The sequence below is a fragment of the Pseudophryne corroboree genome, chromosome 1 (genome assembly GCF_028390025.1).
Source record: "Pseudophryne corroboree isolate aPseCor3 chromosome 1, aPseCor3.hap2, whole genome shotgun sequence".
Lineage (NCBI taxonomy): Eukaryota > Metazoa > Chordata > Amphibia > Anura > Myobatrachidae > Pseudophryne > Pseudophryne corroboree.
This window is the reverse complement of record NC_086444.1, coordinates 435,356,224-435,376,634: the sequence shown is the minus strand read 5'-3', so window position 1 is coordinate 435,376,634 and position 20,411 is coordinate 435,356,224. Positions and strand designations below refer to the sequence as shown.

Sequence of the window (20,411 nt, the reverse complement as noted above, 5' to 3'; positions counted from 1 at the left end):
TATAACATCAATGCCTCTTTGATGGGGAATAGCAGTATAAAGCGACTGAACATCTATTGAGCACCAGATATAATTATCTGACCACACAGTATCTTCCAATATTTGCAGTACATGTGTGGAATCCTGAATATAAGAATCCAATTTACATACATATTTTTTAATATAAACATCCACATATTCTGACAATATTGAGGTCAGAGATCCAATACCACTTATTATAGGACGATCGGGGGGAAGGGTGGGATAGATTTTTATGGATCTTAGGAATATGATAGAAGGTCGCTACTCTAGGATTTCTATTTAACATATAATTATATTCCTCAATACTTATAATTTTGTTTTTAAACCTTCATTTAATAAATTTTCAAGATCTTTTATAAACTGTTTAGTTGGATCTGATTCCAGTTTTTTTTTATATGAGATGGTATCATTCAAGAGGTTATATGCCTCCTTTTCATAATAGTCTCGATCCATAATTACTATCCCACCCCCCTTGTCAGCATTTTTAATTACAATCTCATGGTTTTGAGCCAGGCCCTTTAAAGCTCTTTGTTAGTCTCTGGATAGATTGTTGCTTTTTAACTCAGTATTAAACTTATCTATATCTTTTTTCATAAGCTGTGAAAACATTTCTATAAAGGGTCCCTTTGACTCAATCGGAAAGAAGGTGGATTTTTCTTTTAGTCCAGATGTTTGTTTAGGACTAACTTATTTTTCCTGCCAATTTCTTATTGGAGCATCTGATTTACAATATTAACAGAGGAAAGAAACAAATGACTCTATTTGGGAAGCACTCTTGCTTTGGAAGATGAGTATATTGTACCCCAGTACACTGAAAAAATTTTTTTTATAGAATAGTAAATCTTGTACTTTATAGATTAACAGAGTTCCTGCTGAGAACAATGATTAAAATGCGAATTTATGTGCAATATTAACTTATCCTTTTATTAAATCCTGGATAAAGAGTAGTAAACTGGTATTTGCTATGTATTAAGCGTGTGCTGTGGCAGAGCCCCCTTGAGTATTTCGTAACAGGGAACACTATTAAATATGAACCCTCATTCAGCCTGCATATATCACATTGGAAAAATAGGTAGACGCAGGGAATTAAATCATTGGTTCATTCCGATTCCGAAACGCTTTCCCAATTTTTTGTGGATAATCACAATTGAGTGCCCTCGAGGATTCATGTGTGTCTTTATGGGCAATATTATCTTGCAGCACCAGGATGTTCCCAGGTAGTCTCCTATCCTGGTACTGGTCCGGCCTTCCTATGCTTGGCTTCCAAGTTCGGAAGGATTTGGGCTTATCCAAAGGAGTATGGCCGCAAGATAGTCCTCAAGACACTCCTCCGCCTATCGGGCTTATCTTAATGGGATAATATTAGGTAGTGTTCCTCATATATAGAAGAGGACTCTATAGTTCTATGTTTGGAACTAGCCCAAAATCATAGGTACTTTCTGTATGTTTGAGGCAGGTAGTGCTAGTGACAGATAAGACCAATTTGCTGTCACCGTTTCTCACCTCTGCTTTTCATCCATCATACCATTGGGCATAGGGTGGAGAATGAGAGAGTGAGACACAAGCATAAGGTCTGAAGAAAGAAGATCAGAGCAGTCTGGGGTGCTGCGCCTACTTGTAAGACTCTGTTGCAAGAAGCCTTGCAGAGCCTGTACTTTGGTAGGTCCGCAGCAGACGACACGCTCTTGAAAATGTACTGAGGATTGACAGTTTTTGTTAAAGCAGTGAGCCTACAGTGTATCAATATTTCTATGACACATACACCTCATTTGACATTTTAAGCAGCCAATTTTCTGTCACCAATTACTGCACAGATTCAAAAGACACCTGCATCTATTTCAGATTATATCATACAGAAATAACCACTGTCACAGACAATATAAATACATCCATCTGATAACTTGGTTGAATACTATGTTATTGTCCATGACAATCAGAATAACCATTCCTGGTCAGATACATTTATTACAGACCACAGCAATCAGAATGACCGTTCTTGGGAGTGGTAACTCACAAGTGCATTCTATTATTGCCTGATATGATCTTGCAATTGCACAAGTTAAAAGTATCAGCCATGTGTCTGTCCGACGATCTCTATTGACACATAGTTACTAGGTACACAGATGGTCAAAATATGTAAGCATACATACTAAAACCATATGGGTTTGTTCCTCCCAATATATGTATGTATATAAAGTATGCTTTTAAATATTGGTGACGTCCGTCAGCGTGTGACCTCCTCCCGATCTCGGGTGGTGTTTGTAACCTATTAGGTGTGATGCGTGTATAGTGCTGGTACGATACCCTTTATAACCTTACTGTCACCATATGTAGGTCTGTCTGGTGTGGATCTGGCTGGAGTGGTAACTTGTCTGCCCACGTTCTCGCCGCTCAGCCGAGCGGACTGCGGCAAAAAGCCGGTTCACCCGATCACGTGTGCGCACCACGTGATCGGCGCTTCTCCTCTGACGTACGTTTCGCATAAGCTTGTTCACAGAGTGAACCGGCTTTTTGCTGCAGTCCGCTCGGCTGAGCGGCGAGAACGTGGGCAGACAAGTTACCACTCCAGCCAGATCCACACCAGACAGACCTACATATGGTGACAGTAAGGTTATAAAGGGTATCGTACCAGCACTATACACGCATCACACCTAATAGGTTACACACACCACCCGAGATCGGGAGGAGGTCACACGCTGACGGACGTCACCAATATTTAAAAGCATACTTTATATACATACATATATTGGGAGGAACAAACCCATATGGTTTTAGTATGTATGCTTACATATTTTGACCATCTGTGTACCTAGTAACTATGTGTCAATAGAGATCGTCGGACAGACACATGGCTGATACTTTTAACTTGTGCAATTGCAAGATCATATCAGGCAATAATAGAATGCACTTGTGAGTTACCACTCCCAAGAACGGTCATTCTGATTGCTGTGGTCTGCAATAAATGTATCTGACCAGGAATGGTTATTCTGATTGTCATGGACAATAACATAGTATTCAACCAAGTTATCAGATGGATGTATTTATAGTGTCTGTGACAGTGGTTATTTCTGTATGATATAATCTGAAATAGATGCAGGTGTCTTTTGAATCTGTGCAGTAATTGGTGACAGAAAATTGGCTGCTTAAAATGTCAAATGAGGTGTATGTGTCATAGAAATATTGATACACTGTAGGCTCACTGCTTTAACAAAAACTGTCAATCCTCAGTACATTTTCAAGAGCGTGTCGTCTGCTGCGGACCTACCAAAGTACAGGCTCTGCAAGGCTTTTTGCAACAGAGTCTTACAAGTAGGCGCAGCACCCCAGACTGCTCTGATCTTCTTTCTTCAGACCTTATGCTTGTGTCTCACTCTCTAATTCTCCACCCTATGCCCAATGGTATGATGGATGAAAAGCAGAGGTGAGAAACGGTGACAGCAAATTGGTCTTATCTGTCACTAGCACTACCTGCCTCAAACATACAGAAAGTACCTATGATTTTGGGCTAGTTCCAAACATAGAACTATAGAGTCCTCTTCTATATATGAGGAACACTACCTAATATTATCCCATTAAGATAAGCCCGATAGGCGGAGGAGTGTCTTGAGGACTATCTTGCGGCCATACTCCTTTGGATAAGCCCAAATCCTTCCGAACTTGGAAGCCAAGCATAGGAAGGCCGGACCAGTACCAGGATAGGAGACTACCTGGGAACATCCTGGTGCTGCAAGATAATATTGCCCATAAAGACACACATGAATCCTCGAGGGCACTCAATTGTGATTATCCACAAAAAATTGGGAAAGCGTTTCGGAATCGGAATGAACCAATGATTTAATTCCCTGCGTCTACCTATTTTTCCAATGTGATATATGCAGGCTGAATGAGGGTTCATATTTAATAGTGTTCCCTGTTACGAAATACTCAAGGGGGCTCTGCCACAGCACACGCTTAATACATAGCAAATACCAGTTTACTACTCTTTATCCAGGATTTAATAAAAGGATAAGTTAATATTGCACATAAATTCGCATTTTAATCATTGTTCTCAGCAGGAACTCTGTTAATCTAGAAAGTACAAGATTTACTATTCTATAAAAAAAAAAATTCAGTGTACTGGGGTACAATATACTCATCTTCCAAAGCAAGAGTGCTTCCCAAATAGAGTCATTTGTTTCTTTCCTCTGTTAATATTGTGTTATATTCAGGCTCTAGGGGAGCACCGCCAACAGTAAAACCCTAGCACATAAAATATGCAAATTTGTTTTGCTAATATGTGTGGGGTACTCTAATATAGGATTTCCCTGCATATTATCAAGTTGGCTTCATTTGGGAGATAACTATCGCAACATTTTATTATCTATTTATTACAACCAGTGCGGTCTCCTTATTAAGTTCTGAGCATCTGATTTACGCAAGAAGTGTCTCTTTAGCGTAAGCCTTCGCATTTAGAGATTCAAATCTATATATAAATTTATTTACCGAGTTCGAGGGTGCATATGATAAACCCTTTTTCAATACTTGTTTTTCAATATTGGATAGTGTTACCTTAGAGATATTAAATATACCTTTATCTAACTCATCTACTTCAGATTTCTCATTTTTGATTCTCTTTTTGGTGTCTCGCTTCCCTCTCTTTCATTGAATCGTCTTTTTTGTCCTGTCGGAGTGTAACTGCCTTTTTGTGCAGCCTCCATTGTTCTTCTTTTGTAGCCTCCCTGTTCTAAAAAAACCTCAGGTTCAGCATCCATCTGTCTCAATTCCTCACATCTATTCCTATGTGTATAGTCTCTATAATTACCAGTGGAGGGTTGTCGTCTCCACTTTTTTGGTTGTTCCCATCTGGTCGATGGGTTCCTAGATATGTAGTCTCTATTGTCATCCCTATTTTGTAAAGTTCTTTCTCTTCTATAATTCTGGTAAATAAGCTTTATTATATGAATTGGAAAGATAATATGAGCCACTGCAGTATCATCTGAATCAAGCTCTTCCATGTTCTTCTTTATCGTTTTAGTTAGTTTTGATATTTATTCTTGTCTTGTTGATTAAGCCGTATGCTTTTAAAAAAAATGATTTATGTCTGTAACTGGTATAAGTGTATCTATTCAGAAACTGCACATATTTTGTAGCTAAGTAATACGTGCACTGATTCCCGTCACCAAGGCCATCCCTCTGACGAAGTCTTATGATGAAACACGTTGGGGCGTGGCCTGGTGACGTGATCGCTGAGTCCTGGATCGTCTCCCCTCTGTGCTGAGAGCAGCGGTGTCCCGGCGTGCTGAGGTCCGTGGTGTGAAGCTGGCGGCATGAGTTACAGGGGCCTGATGCTATATCGGCGGCTGTTGGAGGTGACACCAGGAGTGATTTCATTCAAACCAAGTTGTAATCTGAGTCCACTCAGAGGAATTCTGAGGTATTAGGAAAAGCTCAACTCTGATACCTGCTGTTTTTACTATGTATTTGTGAATAAAAAACATATTGCACTATGAAGCGCTCCTCTAATTTTCCTTTGTGTGTATGTATATGTATATATATATATATATATATATATATATATACACACACACACACACACACGCAAGGTCAGGCACTCAATATGCAATCCAACATGGTGTATCCGCCATACATAGAAGAATATATGGGATGGCACTCAGAGCTTTTTTAAAGTTGCAAAAAATGTATTAGAAAATGCAGCAAATCATTACATCATTCTGTCAAAGTTTCGGTGCCAGCATGCACCGTCGTCAGGACATGTAACTGCATACAGTGAAGAAAAGTTGTTGTATGTGTTACTTTCTCTTCACTGATGCAGTTACATGTCCTGACGACTGTGCATGTTGGCACCGAAACGTTGACAGAATGATGTAAGGATTTGGTGCATTTTCTAATACACACTGATTCCTCAGTCTCCATCCTGTCTGGTCCCACCCTCTGCTGTTAGACCCTTCCCCCTCTGATTTTTAGACTCCAACCCCACTTTCGTCCTTGCAGAATGCTGGGGGGCCCTTTCAAAATTTTGCTATGGGGCCCACAAAAGTCTAGTTACGCTCCTGGATGCATACAGACCGGTGTGCGATCAGGAACATCACTGTACGTCTACACTGTACAGGGAAATGTTACAACGCTGCTTCTGACATCAGTTCTTATCATTAGATTTGCCAATAAGAGTTACCTTTATATGCAAACATTTTAAAGATTAAAACGATTCATATTAATGTTACCAACGTTTAGTGATGAGCGGGTTCGGTTTCCGAGAAACCGAACCCACCTGAGCTTTACCTTTTTTTACACGGGTCCGAGCAGACTCGGATCCTCCCGCCTTGCTCGGCTAACCCGAGCGCGCCCGAACGTCATCATCCAGCTGTCGGATTCTCGCGAGATTCGGATTCTATAAGCAGCCGCGCGTCGCCGCCATTTTCACACGTGCATTGAGATTGATAGGGAGAGGACGTGGCTGGCGTCCTCTCCGTTTATACGAGACACTACAGTTGATCTGATTGCTTTGCTTTGCTTGTTTATTTTACTATTGTGGGGAGGATTGGGGAGCAGCTGTTAGGAGGAGTACAGTGCAGAGTTTTGCTGATAGTGACCACCAGTTTTTTATCCGTTCTCTTCTCTGCCTGAAAAAAAACGCTCCATACCATATCTGTGCTCAGTGTGCTGCATGATATATCTGTGCTGAGTGCTCACACTGCTTAATTGTGGGGACTGGGGAGCAGCTATAGCAGGAGTACAGTGCAGAGTTTTGCTGACAGTGACCACCAGTATACGTTTGTCTGCCTGAAAAACACTCCTGTGGTTTTTTTTTTATACTAGTAGTTTAGCAGTTTGCTGACAGTGTCCACCAGGTCCATTATACTGTATATAGCAGTACGGTAGGCCATTGCTGTACCTACCTCTGTGTCGTCACTCGTCATCCATAAAGTATACTATCCATCCATCTACATTGTATACCTGTGGTGGCTTTTTTTTTATACTAGTAGTTTAGCAGTCTACTGACAGTGTCCACCAGGTCCATTATACTGTATATAGCAGTACGGTAGGCCACTGCTGTACCTACCTCTGTGTCGTCACTCGTCATCCATAAAGTATACTATCCATCCATCTACATTGTATACCTGTGGTGGCTTTTGTTTTTATACTAGTAGTTTAGCAGTCTGGTGACAGTGTCCACCAGGTCCATTATACTGTATATAGCAGTACGGTAGGCCACTGCTGTACCTACCTCTGTGTCGTCACTCGTCATCCATAAAGTATACTATCCATCCATCTACATTGTATACCTGTGGTGGCTTCTTTTTTATACTAGTAGTTTAGCAGTCTGCTGACAGTGTCCACCAGGTCCATTATACTGTATATAGCAGTACGGTAGGCCACTGCTGTACCTACCTCTGTGTCGTCACTCGTCACCCATAAAGTATACTATCCATCCATCTACATTGTATACCTGTGGTGGCTTTTTTTTTTATACTAGTAGTTTAGCAGTTTGCTGACAGTGTCCACCAGGTCCATTATACTGTATATAGCAGTACGGTAGGCCAATGCTGTACCTACCTCTGTGTCGTCACTCGTCATCCATAAAGTATACTATCCATCCATCTACATTGTATACCTGTGGTGGCTTTTTTTTTTATACTAGTAGTTTAGCAGTCTGCTGACAGTGTCCACCAGGTCTATTATACTGTATATAGCAGTACGGTAGGCCACTGCTGTACCTACCTCTGTGTCGTCACTCGTCATCCATTAAGTATACTATCCATCCATCTACATTGTATACCTGTGGTGGCTTTTTTTTTTATACTAGTAGTTTAGCAGTCTGGTGACAGTGTCCACCAGGTCCATTATACTGTATATAGCAGTACGGTAGGCCACTGCTGTACCTACCTCTGTGTCGTCACTCGTCATCCATAAAGTATACTATCCATCCATCTACATTGTATACCTGTGGTGGCTTCTTTTTTATACTAGTAGTTTAGCAGTCTGCTGACAGTGTCCACCAGGTCCATTATACTGTATATAGCAGTACGGTAGGCCACTGCTGTACCTACCTCTGTGTCGTCACTCGTCACCCATAAAGTATACTATCCATCCATCTACATTGTATACCTGTGGTGGCTTTTTTTTTATACTAGTAGTTTAGCAGTTTGCTGACAGTGTCCACCAGGTCCATTATACTGTATATAGCAGTACGGTAGGCCAATGCTGTACCTACCTCTGTGTCGTCACTCGTCATCCATAAAGTATACTATCCATCCATCTACATTGTAAACCCGTGGTGGATTTTTTTTTATACTAGTAGTTTAGCAGTCTGCTGACAGTGTCCACCAGGTCCATTATACTGTATATAGCAGTACGGTAGGCCACTGCTGTACCTACCTCTGTGTCGTCACTCGTCATCCATAAAGTATACTATCCATCCATCTACATTGTATACCTGTGGTGTTTTTTTTTTATACTAGTAGTTTAGCAGTCTGCTGACAGTGTCCACCAGGTCCATTATACTGTATATAGCAGTACGGTAGGCCACTGCTGTACCTACCTCTGTGTCGTCACTCGTCATCCATTAAGTATACTATCCATCCATCTACATTGTATACATGTGGTGGCTTTTTTTTTTATACTAGTAGTTTAGCAGTCTGCTGACAGTGTCCACCAGGTCCATTATACTGTATATAGCAGTACGGTAGGCCACTGCTGTACCTACCTCTGTGTCGTCACTCGTCATCCATAAAGTATACTATCCATCCATCTACATTGTATACCTGTGGTGGCTTTTTTTTTATACTAGTAGTTTAGCAGTCTGCTGACAGTGTCCACCAGGTCCATTATACTGTATATAGCAGTACGGTAGGCCACTGCTGTACCTACCTCTGTGTCGTCACTCGTCATCCATAAAGTATACTATCCATCCATCTACATTGTATACCTGTGGTGGCTTTTTTTTTATACTAGTAGTTTAGCAGTCTGCTGACAGTGTCCACCAGGTCCATTATACTGTATATAGCAGTACGGTAGGCCACTGCTGTACCTACCTCTGTGTCGTCACTCGTCATCCATAAAGTATACTATCCATCTACATTGTATACCTGTGGTGGCTTTTAGTTGTGCGCATTAAAATATGGAGAACAAAAATGCGGAGGTTAAAAAAATAGGGAAAGATCAAGATCCACTTCCACCTCGTGCTGAAGCTGCTGCCACTAGTCATGGCCGAGACGATGAAATGCCATCAACGTCGTCTGCCAAGGCCGATGCCCAATGTCATAGTACAGAGCATGTAAAATCCAAAACACAAAAGATCAGTAAAATGCCTCAAAAATCAAAATTAAAAGCATCTGAGGAGAAGCGTAAACTTGCCAATATGCCATTTACGACACGGAGTGGCAAGGAACGGCTGAGGCCCTGGCCTATGTTCATGGCTAGTGGTTCAACTTCACATGAGGATGGAAGCACTCATCCTCTCGCTAGAAAAAAGAAAAGACTTAAGCTGGCAAAAGCACAGCAAAGAACTGTGCGTTCTTCTAAATCACAAATACCCAAGGAGAGCCCAATTGTGTCGGTTGCGATGCCTGACCTTCCCAACACTGGACGGGAAGAGCTTGCGCCTTCCACCATTTGCACGCCCCCTGCAAGTGCTGGAAGGAGCACCCGCAGTCCAGTTCCTGATAGTCAAATTGACGATGTCACTGTTGAAGTACACCAGGATGAGGATATGGGTGTTGCTGGCGCTGGGGAGGAAATTGACAAGGAGGATTCTGATGGTGAGGTGGTTTGTTTAAGTCAGGCACCCAGGGAGACACCTGTTGTCCGTGGGAGGAATATGGCCCTTGACATGCCTGGCCAAAATACAAAAAAAATCAGCTCTTCGGTGTGGAATTATTTCAACACAAATGCGGACAACAGGTGTCAAGCCGTGTATTGCCTTTGTCAAGCTGTAATAAGTAGGGGTAAGGACGTTAACCACCTCGGAACATCCTCCCTTATACGTCACCTGCAGCGCATTCATCATAAGTCAGTGACAAGTTCAAAAACTTTGGGTGACAGCGGAAGCAGTCCACTGACCACTAAATCCCTTCCTCTTGTAACCAAGCTCCTGCAAACCACACCACCAACTACCTCAGTGTCAATTTCCTCCTTACCCAGGAAAGCCAATAGTCCTGCAGGCCATGTCACTGGCAAGTCTGACGAGTCCTCTCCTGCCTGGGATTCCTCCGATGCATCCGTGAGTGTAACGCCTACTGCTGCTGGCGCCAGGGCCGGCGACAGGGGGGGTCAAAGGGGACAACTGTACCGGGCCCCAAGGGTCAGAGGGGGCCCCAAGGATATGCCACTTAGTGACCGTCAGGGATGTGAGTCGTCTTGTCCAAATAGGGCAGCGAGTTGTAGGTGGTGTGGGCGCAGCCTCAGAGTAAACAGGAGGGCAGGGGGTAGCAAGTCTGCGCTGTATAGGACTGAGACAGCTGGCCATGTGGAGAGTGCCAGAGCTCCCTAAGGGCTCAGTACAAAAGTACAAAATGAAAAAGGGGGTGTGCTCTCTCTACAATGGAGCCTCAGAGTGACAGGAGCCTCTTACACACAGTCATTATGCGGTTCAAGTGTGTACCTGCTATTCCGGGTCCCTATCTGTTGCAAGTAGTTATGGGACATGGCAGCAGCTCCGCTGGGCAGGATTCCTGTGCCCTGTGCTGGCCTCTTCTAGTGGGGTGTGAGGGCCGCATGGTACCTGCTGTGTGGTGTGCGGGTCTGGATAGTGGAAAGTGCAGCGCAGGTGAATCTCTCCCCGGGGTAAGAGTGGATTGGTGAGGGGTATATATTGCTTTGGCATAGGGTAGGGGAGCTGGGAATGCAGCATGTAGTCATTGGGGACAGACAGACTGAGGGAGCCACAGCTGGGTTGGACACATGTCCCCAGCATGGATGTTATTTGTGAGAATATTCCAATATGCCATATGCTGACTTTGCACTAGTCGTGTCTTGGATGACATTAAATGACTTTATGCTATGAATGGAGTGCTGGTCTTGTCTGCAGCATAGCCCCTGCTGGAGCCTCTGTGTGTGGAGATATATATATATATATATATATATATATATATAAAATTAGATGGGGCCCCACAGATATCACTGTACGGGGCCCCGAGATTTCTGTTGCCGGCCCTGGCTGGCGCTGCTGTTGTTGCTGCTGGGAGTCGATCGTCATCCCAGAGGGGAAGTCAGAAGACCACTTGTACTACTTCCAGTAAGCAATTGACTGTCCAACAGTCCTTTGCGAGGAAGATGAAATATCACAGCAGTCATCCTGCTGCAAAGCGGATAACTGAGGCCTTGGCAGCCTGGGCGGTGAGAAACGTGGTTCCGGTATCCATCGTTAATTCAGAGCCAACTAGAGACTTGATTGAGGTACTGTGTCCCCGGTACCAAAAACCATCTCGGTTCCATTTCTCTAGGCAGGCGATACCGAAAATGTACACAGACCTCAGAAAAAGACTCACCAGTGTCCTAAAAAATGCAGTTGTACCCAATGTCCACTTAACCACGGACATGTGGACAAGTGGAGCAGGGCAGACTCAGGACTATATGACTGTGACAGCCCACTGGGTAGATGTATTGCCTCCCGCAGCAAGAACAGCAGCGGCGGCACCAGTAGCAGCATCTCGCAAACGCCAACTCGTTCCTAGGCAGGCTACGCTTTGTATCACCGCTTTCCAGAATACGCACACAGCTGAAAACCTCTTACGGCAACTGAGGAAGATCATCGCAGAATGGCTTACCCCAATTGGACTCTCCTGGGGATTTGTGACATCGGACAACGCCAGCAATATTGTGCGTGCATTACATCTGGGCAAATTCCAGCACGTCCCATGTTTTGCACATACCTTGAATTTGGTGGTGCAGAATTATTTAAAAAATGACAGGGGCGTGCAAGAGATGCTGTCGGTGGCCCGAAGAATTGCGGGCCACTTTCGGCGTTCAGGCACCGCATACAGAAGACTGGAGCACCACCAAAAATACCTGAACCTGCCCTGCCATCATCTGAAGCAAGAGGTGGTAACGAGGTGGAATTCAACCCTCTATATGCTTCAGAGGATGGAGGAGTAGCAAAAGACCATTCAAGCCTATACATCTGGCCACGATATAGGCAAAGGAGGTGGAATGCACCTGTCTCAAGCGCAGTGGAGAATGATTTCAACGTTGTGCAAGGTTCTGCAACCTTTTGAACTTGCCACACGTGAAGTCAGTTCAGACACTGCCAGCCTCATTCCCCTCATCAGGCTTTTGCAGAAGAAGCTGGAGGCATTGAAGGAGGAGCTAAAACAGAGCGATTCCGCTAGGCATGTGGGACTTGTGGATGGAGCCCTTCATTCGCTTAACCAGGATTCACGGGTGGTCAATCTGTTGAAATCAGAGCACTACATTTTGGCCACCGTGCTCGATCCTAGATTTAAAACCTACGTTGTGTCTCTCTTTCCAGCAGACACAAGTCTGCAGGGGTTCAAAGACCTGCTGGTGAGAAAATTGTCAAGTCAAGCGGAACGTGACCCGTCAACAGCTCCTCCTTCACATTCTCCCGCAACTGGGGGTGCGAGGAAAAGGCTAAGAATTTCGAGCCCACCCGCTGGCGGTGATGCAGGGCAGTCTGGAGCGAGTGCTGACATCTGGTCCGGACTGAAGGACCTGCCAGCGATTACTGACATGTCGTCTACTGTCACTGCATATGATTCTCTCACCATTGAAAGAATGGTGGAGGATTATATGAGTGACCGCATCCAAGTAGGCACGTCAGACACTGCAGTGTCACTCCTAGATGGGCCAGGTGTTTGTGTCAGCCACTTGGGTCGCTGAGCTTAGTCACACAGCTACCTCATTGCGCCTCTTTTTTTCTTTGCATCATGTGCTGTTTGGGGACTATTTTTTGCAAGTGCCATCCTGTCTGACACTGCAGTGCCACTCCTACATGGGCCAGGTGTTTGTGTCGGCCACTTGGGTCGCTGAGCTTAGTCACACAGCTACCTCATTGCGCCTCTTTTTTTCTTTGCATCATGTGCTGTTTGGGGACTATTTTTTTCAAGTGCCATCCTGTCTGACACTGCAGTGCCACTCCTAGATGGGCCAGGTGTTTGTGTCGGCCACTAGGGTCGCTTAGCTTAGTAACACAGCTACCTCATTGCGCCTCTTTTTATCTTTGCATCATGTGCTGTTTGGGGACTATTTTTTTCAAGTGCCATCCTGTCTGACACTGCAGTGCCACTCCTAGATGGGCCAGGTGTTTGTGTCGGCCACTAGGGTCGCTTAGCTAAGTCACACAGCTACCTCATTGCGCCTCTTTTTTTCTTTGCATCATGTGCTGTTTGGGGACTATTTTTTTCAAGTGCCATCCTGTCTGACACTGCAGTGCCACTCCTAGATGGGCCAGGTGTTTGTGTCGGCCACTTGGGTCGCTGAGCTTAGTCACACAGCTACCTCATTGCGCCTCTTTTTATCTTTGCATCATGTGCTGTTTGGGGACTATTTTTTTCAAGTGCCATCCTGTCTGACACTGCAGTGCCACTCCTAGATGGGCCAGGTGTTTGTGTCGGCCACTAGGGTCGCTTAGCTTAGTCACACAGCTAACTCATTGCGCCTCTTTTTTTCTTTGAATCATGTGCTGTTTGGGGACTATTTTTTTCAAGTGCCATCCTGTCTGACACTGCAGTGCCACTCCTAGATGGGCCAGGTGTTTGTGTTGGCCACTAGGGTCGCTTAGCTTAGTCACACAGCTACCTCATTGCGCCTCTTTTTTTCTTTGCATCATGTGCTGTTTGGGGACTATTTCTTTCAAGTGCCATCCTGTCTGACACTGCAGTGCCACTCCTAGATGGGCCAGGTGTTTGTGTCAGCCACTAGGGTCGCTTAGTTTAGTCACACAGCTACCTCATTGCGCCTCTTTTTTTCTTTGCATCATGTGCTGTTTGGGGACTATTTTTTTCAAGTGCTATCCTGTCTGACACTGCAGTGCCACTCCTAGATGGGCCAGGTGTTTGTGTCGGCCACTAGGGTCGCTTAGCTTAGTCACACAGCTACCTCATTGCGCCTCTTTTTTTCTTTGCATCATGTGCTGTTTGGGGACTATTTTTTTGAAGTGCCATCCTGCCTGACACTGCAGTGCCACTCCTAGATGGGCCAGGTGATTGTGTCGGCCACTTGTGTCGCTTAGCTTAGCCATCCAGCGACCTCTGTGCAAATTTTAGGACTAAAAATAACATTGTGAGGTGTGAGGTGTTCAGAATAGACTGAAAATGAGTGGAAATTATGGTTATTGAGGTTAATAATACTATGGGATCAAAATGACCCCCAAATTCTATTATTTAAGCTGTTTTTTAGTGTTTTTTTAAAAAAACACCCGAATCCAAAACACACCCGAATCCGACAAAAACTTTCCGGTGAGGTTTTGCCAAAACGCGTCCGAACCCAAAACACGGCCACGGAACCGAACCCAAAACCAAAACACAAAACCCGAAAAATTTCCGGTGCACATCACTACCAACGTTACACATGCAGTTTTCTATTTTCGCAATTATGTGTAAAACAGAAGTTTACGTGTTGTGACAACAGGAAACCTGTAGGTTCTTTCTGTAACATCCTGCATTGGCATGCTTCTGAACACTTTGTACGAGTCTCGCTATGACATATATTCAATGGGCTGATAAATACATTTGCACTTGATAATAAGGATATCTCCATCTGGCAGAAGACTGCAGCATCATATCTAAACCAGTAAGTACTGTAATACTAATGTGTGACAGCTTGATGAAATGCCAATACCAGAATAGCAATAAACACCTGTCTCCCTGATTGGCTAGGCGGAGTGTGCAATAGCACCAGTAAATATTTAGCATTAATAAAATCACTATTTAATGGTGTGTACACAGAGTGAGATTTTTTCTTATAATTTTGAGTATATAGTCAAAATCGTAAGAAAAGTTAGTGCAGATCGCAAGGTGAAAGTCACCTTGCGATCCCGATTTGATGCCGATGCGCGGTCCCGCGCGGTCTCGCACGGTCGGCATCGCAAGAATAGATAGACTGTGCTGGCAAGTCAATTTTAACTATCTCTATAGAAGAGATAGTCAAAATTGACACTTAGCCAAAATCGCACATACCTGTAGTCAGTATCGCAAGCACATACTGAGTGTGCTTGCGATACTGACTATGGGGGTAATTCCAAGTTGATCGCAGCAGGAATTCTGTTAGCAATTGGGCAAAACCATGTGCACTGCAGGGGAGGCAGATATAACATGTGCAGAGAGAGTTAGATTTGGGTGTGGTGTGTTCAATCTGAAATCTAATTTGCAGTGTAAAAATAAAGCAGCCAGTATTTACCCTGCACAGAAATAAAATAACCCACCCAAATCTAACTCTTTCTGCACATGTTATATCTGCCCACCCTGCAGTGCACATGGTTTTGCCCAACTGCTAAAAAATTTCCTGCTGCGATCAACTTGGAATTACCCCCTATGTGCCGACCTAGCCCCTGTCGCATAGTGAGAATCGGGCATAGCCCGAATCTCACCGTGTGTATGGGCCTTAAGTCCTACATGTGCTTAGAAGCTATGCAAATAACCCTTGTAGCTAAATTGATGTTTATTCTGCAGTACACAATCTACTATATGTATCAGTTAACTCTTCTCAAATCTCTGTACGAAGAAAGCGGAATAAACTAATTCTATTGTTACCAAAATGTGTTACTGTAGATTTATGTTTTATGACTTTGGGGGTGATTCAGAACTAATCGCTGCTGTGCGTTTTCTCACAGCAGGCATTCAGGTCCGAACTGCGCATGCGTATGCAACGCAATGCGCACATGCGTCGGACAACAACAGGCATCGCCGGTCAGGGATGGTACGAAAAATCAGATCGCACGGGCGTTGCAAGGTGATTGACAGGAAGAGACCGTTTGTGGGTGGCAAATGAGCGTTTACAGGGAGTGTCCGGAAAAACGCAGGCGTGCCCAAGCATTTTAAGGGTGGGTGTCTGACATCAGCTCCGGCCCCGATCAGCCTGTTGTGATCGCACTGTAAGATTAAGTCCTGGGCTGGGCAGAGGCTGCGCACAATGGATTTTTGCAGCTTGGCCTACATGTGGGATCGCACATTTGCATGGCGAATATACATTACCCCTGGAGGCGGCGACTATCTGAACGCAGGGCAGCAAAGTTAGCAGCTCAGCGATCAGATCTGAATTACCCCCCCCCCCCCCCCTTATGTTCTACCACTAACTTAGCACATATGGGCCCTCATTCCGAGTTGTTCGCTCGCAAGGCGATTTTAGCAGAGTTGCTCACGCTAAGCCGCCGCCTACTGGGAGTGAATCTTAGCATCTTAAAATTGCGAACGATGTATTCGCAATATTGCGATTACACACCTCGTAGCAGTTTCTGAGTAGCTTCAGACTTACTCGGCATCTGCGATCAGTTCAGTGCTTGTCGTTCCTGGTTTGACGTCACAAACACACCCAGCGTTCGCCCAGACACTCCTCCGTTTCTCCGGCCACTCCTGCGTTTTTTCCGGAAACGGTAGCGTTTTTTCCAACACGCCCATAAAACGGCCTGTTTACGCCCAGAAACACCCATTTCCTGTCAATCACACTACGATCGCCTGAGCGAAGAAAAAGCCGTGAGTAAAAATCCTAACTTCATAGCAAATTTACTTGGCGCAGTCGCAGTGCGGACATTGCGCATGCGCACTAAGCGGAAAATCGCTGCGATGCGAAGATTTTTACCGAGCGAACAACTCGGAATGAGGGCCATATACCTGTCACTTTTGAAAAAGCACCAATATTCCTAACCAGGTGTAAAATGTCATGCACTGTGTAATGACTACGCAAATGTATTTTAGAAAACTGTCCATATCAGAAATCCTCATCTTTCTAAACAACAATACAATGTGACGGTAGTAGAGAACATTTTAGTCCATGCATATAAATAATTTGTGCACAAACGTTAGAGCCAGCAACAGATAACAGCGCTCATGATACGGTATTAGTGGTCTGCCCACATACAGAAAGTGTCCCACCATCAGAGCAAAGTATATCAAATCTTCTCTTATTTCATGTTACGGGACTGCAAAATGTAATTAATTCATCATATTAGTGTGTAGCCAGTTATTCCAATCATATAGACTATAACTTGCTCATAACTTGTAACAAGACTTTAAAGTGGCTGCACATCTGCGCAGGTGTTATGCTGGGTACACACTTATAGATATATCTATAGACAGACCGGGCACTGTGTTGAGCATACACACTGCCCAATCCGTCGGGACTACCGTCACAGACTGAGCGGGCATTTACATGCGCCCACCTGGTTGTGCTGTAAATCACCGCAGGTGTCTGCAGTCAGTTGACCGCACGTATACACAGGACAATGCGCCAATATATTGTTAGCTATATTGGCCATTGGCTGTGCTGCAGGGCCAACGCGACATGTCTGTGAACAATGACATTCACAGACATACAGTATCATTCATACACACTGGCCAACAGGCAAGCAATATATTGGCCATTTAATAGAATGGCCAATATATCAGCCAGTGTGTACCCAACATTAGATATGTTATTTTGTGTATTATATTTTTCATTTGACTATACTTATAAAGGGGCAAACTCTGGGTTTCTGAAGGGGGGGTTTCCAAATGTCTGATTTTAGAGAGATTGTCTCCAGCCCATGAAGGAGCATCCTTAGCCTGAAATAAGCTATAGCTGTCCCAAACAAAGTGCAGTTTATGTAATACAGTATGCCAGATGTATGCAGGCCCAATGAGGTAGGAATATCTGCTGCCACAGGGCATTCCGCCCTTTATACTGCATGTAGTGGCCGCTGGCCAAGCTGTGGAAAAGGGGTGTTTCTGGGCAACTGGAACCCCTCCTCCTTGCATACCTATGTTATATTCTAAACTTCTACAGAAATAATTTTTATATTTGCGTCTGCATTGTCTGTTTCCTATTTACAGTAAAGGGTGCATCATCTGATGACAATGGCCACAATGAATGCTTCTTTAACAAACTCAACTAGTTATCTACCAACGTCTACTGGATCATCCCATCGTCTCGGCATTTCCATACTATCAGTCGCCTTCATTATCGGATTTCCAGGCAATGCGTTCGTCATCTGGACAGTGTTGACCCGAATGAAGAAACGTACCGTCACCTGCCTCCTCATTTTACATTTGGCCATGGCGGACATCATGGTAATCCTCACAGCGCCATTCTTCCTCCATCTCCTGGCCACGGGCAGCTGGACATTTGGAAATATCATCTGTAAGATGTGTCATTATATTAGCTGCCTGAGTATGTATGCCAGTATCTTCCTCATCGCTTTCATGAGCTTGGACCGCTTTCTAGCTGTGGCCATGCCATTCACTTCTCAGAAGCTGAGGACAAAGGCAGTTGTCACGGGCATAGTAACAGCAATATGGGTGATAGCATCTCTGTTGGCCATTCCCATGGTGTTTTACCGTTCTGTAAGACTCTTCTTTATTCATCATCGTCACCTTCGGCTGTGCACACAAAATCACAACCTGTATAAGAATCCGGCTAAGCACATCATTTTTCAGTATATGTTTGAGACAATGATGGGATTTGTTATCCCATTCACAGTAATAGTGTTCTGCTACATCTACATCGGAGTAAGGTTACGTACTGCAAAGTTTCAGACAAAACATAAGACTAGCCGACTGGTCATCATGATCATAGTGACTTTTGCCCTTTTCTGGCTTCCTTATCAAGTGGTGAATGTGATTCAAGTATCAGGAGAACTGTACGCATCAGGCAAGCTAAGAGATGCAGCCATTACAGCCAGACCTAATGTCACAGCCCTTGCGTTTCTCAGCAGCAGCGCTAATCCTATTCTGTATGTTTTTGCTGGTGGCAATTTCATAAGGACTGCTGGGATGGGATTCATGGCCAAACTCTTTGAAGGAACTGGTTCTGAGACTTCCAGTTTCCGTAAAATCTCACAAGTCTTCCGAAGTCAAAGAAGTCACACAGACTCTGTTGAACTGGAAAAGTGTGGAGAGCATAGTAAAATTTGTTCCACCAATCAAATAGATTGATAATGATGAGGTAAATCTATCTTATTTTACAAGACTGTTCAACCTATTTTTACAAGTACTGTATATGCTTTGAAAAAATCATGCAATCCATGCTACAGGGTGTCTGCTTCACTATAAACAGGTACAGGCTCCATTTGCTGGTATAAGTAAAGCTACTGTAAATGTAATTTTGGGAACTAAGAGGCAGATGTTTTAAACCTGGAGAAGTGATAAAGTGGAAGGTGATAATGCAAAAGCCAATCAGCTACTTACTGCCAAGTTACAGGCATAATGGGCCAGATGTACTAAGCCTTGAAAAGTGATAAATTGCACAGTGATAAATTACCAACCAACCAGCTCCTGTCATTTTTCAAACCCAGCTTGTAACATGGCAGTTAGGAGCTGATTGGCTGGTACTTTATCACTGTGAAATGTATCACTTTTCAAGGCTTAGTACATCTCCTCCTAGGTTTTTAATGACAGGAGCTGACTGGCTGGTGTATCATCACCTTCCACTTTATCACTTCTCCAGGCTTAATACATCTGCCCCTCAGGGGTCTCTTCATGAGGCAGTGAAAAGACTAGAGAAGTGAGACAGTGGAGAAGTTGCACATGGCAACCAATCAGTATTGAGGTAACATTTAGAAAGTGCATTCTATAAAATTATACATAGCAGCTGATTGGTTGCCATGGGCAATTCTCCACTGGCAGACTTCTCCACACTTTTCACTGTTTCATGAATAGACCCCTAAGTAAGAAACTAAATACAATTGCAGATCATCCATTAGAAGCTTTCTATAATTGGAACCCATAGGGCACACATACATGTTTAAATTATTTTAATCATGTGAATGAAAATGAACTATTTTCCAAAATATATGTGAACAGAAAAAGCTTCTCTAATTAATGTTCTGCCAAAGTGGTGTATTGGGTATTACCTCCTGTATTCCCTGCTGCTTACATGTTTGTACAAATTGCCGCCTCACTTTGAAATGGTCATGGGCAGTGGACCCAGAGGTATGCTGAACACAAATAAACCATTAAAGAAAAGTGACTTTATTGAACAGTGACGCCTCAGAATTATTCCAAACACTTGAGGTGGATGATAGTGAAAAACAGCACCAGCTGTCCCATCTTACACCTCAACAGTCTGCCAATATGCAATTATTGTCCTAATGCAATGAAAATGGGGAAAAAATATATTTCAGGCTGTAATCTGTGGAAGTCGCATTTCTCCAGCGTATGCGGTAAGTACCTTTTTAAGGTGGAAAGAAGCTGTCAAAAACAAGCAGAATGAAGAACTTCTCAGTCTGTCAAACCTACAGGTAT

At 43.9% G+C, this 20,411-nt stretch overlaps 1 protein-coding gene and 2 pseudogenes across 1 annotated transcript; 2 read left to right on the top strand and 1 right to left on the bottom strand.

Annotated features, from left to right (window-relative positions):
• Nucleotides 1-1,212: 1,212 nt before the first annotated feature.
• LOC134935430 (5S ribosomal RNA) lies at nt 1,213-1,332 on the bottom strand (annotated as a pseudogene).
• Nucleotides 1,333-3,634: 2,302 nt separating this feature from the next.
• On the top strand, nt 3,635-3,754 carry LOC134935421 (5S ribosomal RNA; annotated as a pseudogene).
• Nucleotides 3,755-14,673: 10,919 nt separating this feature from the next.
• On the top strand, nt 14,674-20,110 carry LTB4R (leukotriene B4 receptor). Its single transcript, XM_063913992.1, has 2 exons — nt 14,674-14,769; nt 18,003-20,110. The coding sequence occupies exon 2, from the start codon at nt 18,021-18,023 to the stop codon at nt 19,101-19,103; it is 1,083 nt and encodes a 360-aa protein (XP_063770062.1). The 5' UTR covers nt 14,674-14,769; nt 18,003-18,020; the 3' UTR covers nt 19,104-20,110.
• Nucleotides 20,111-20,411: the final 301 nt, after the last annotated feature.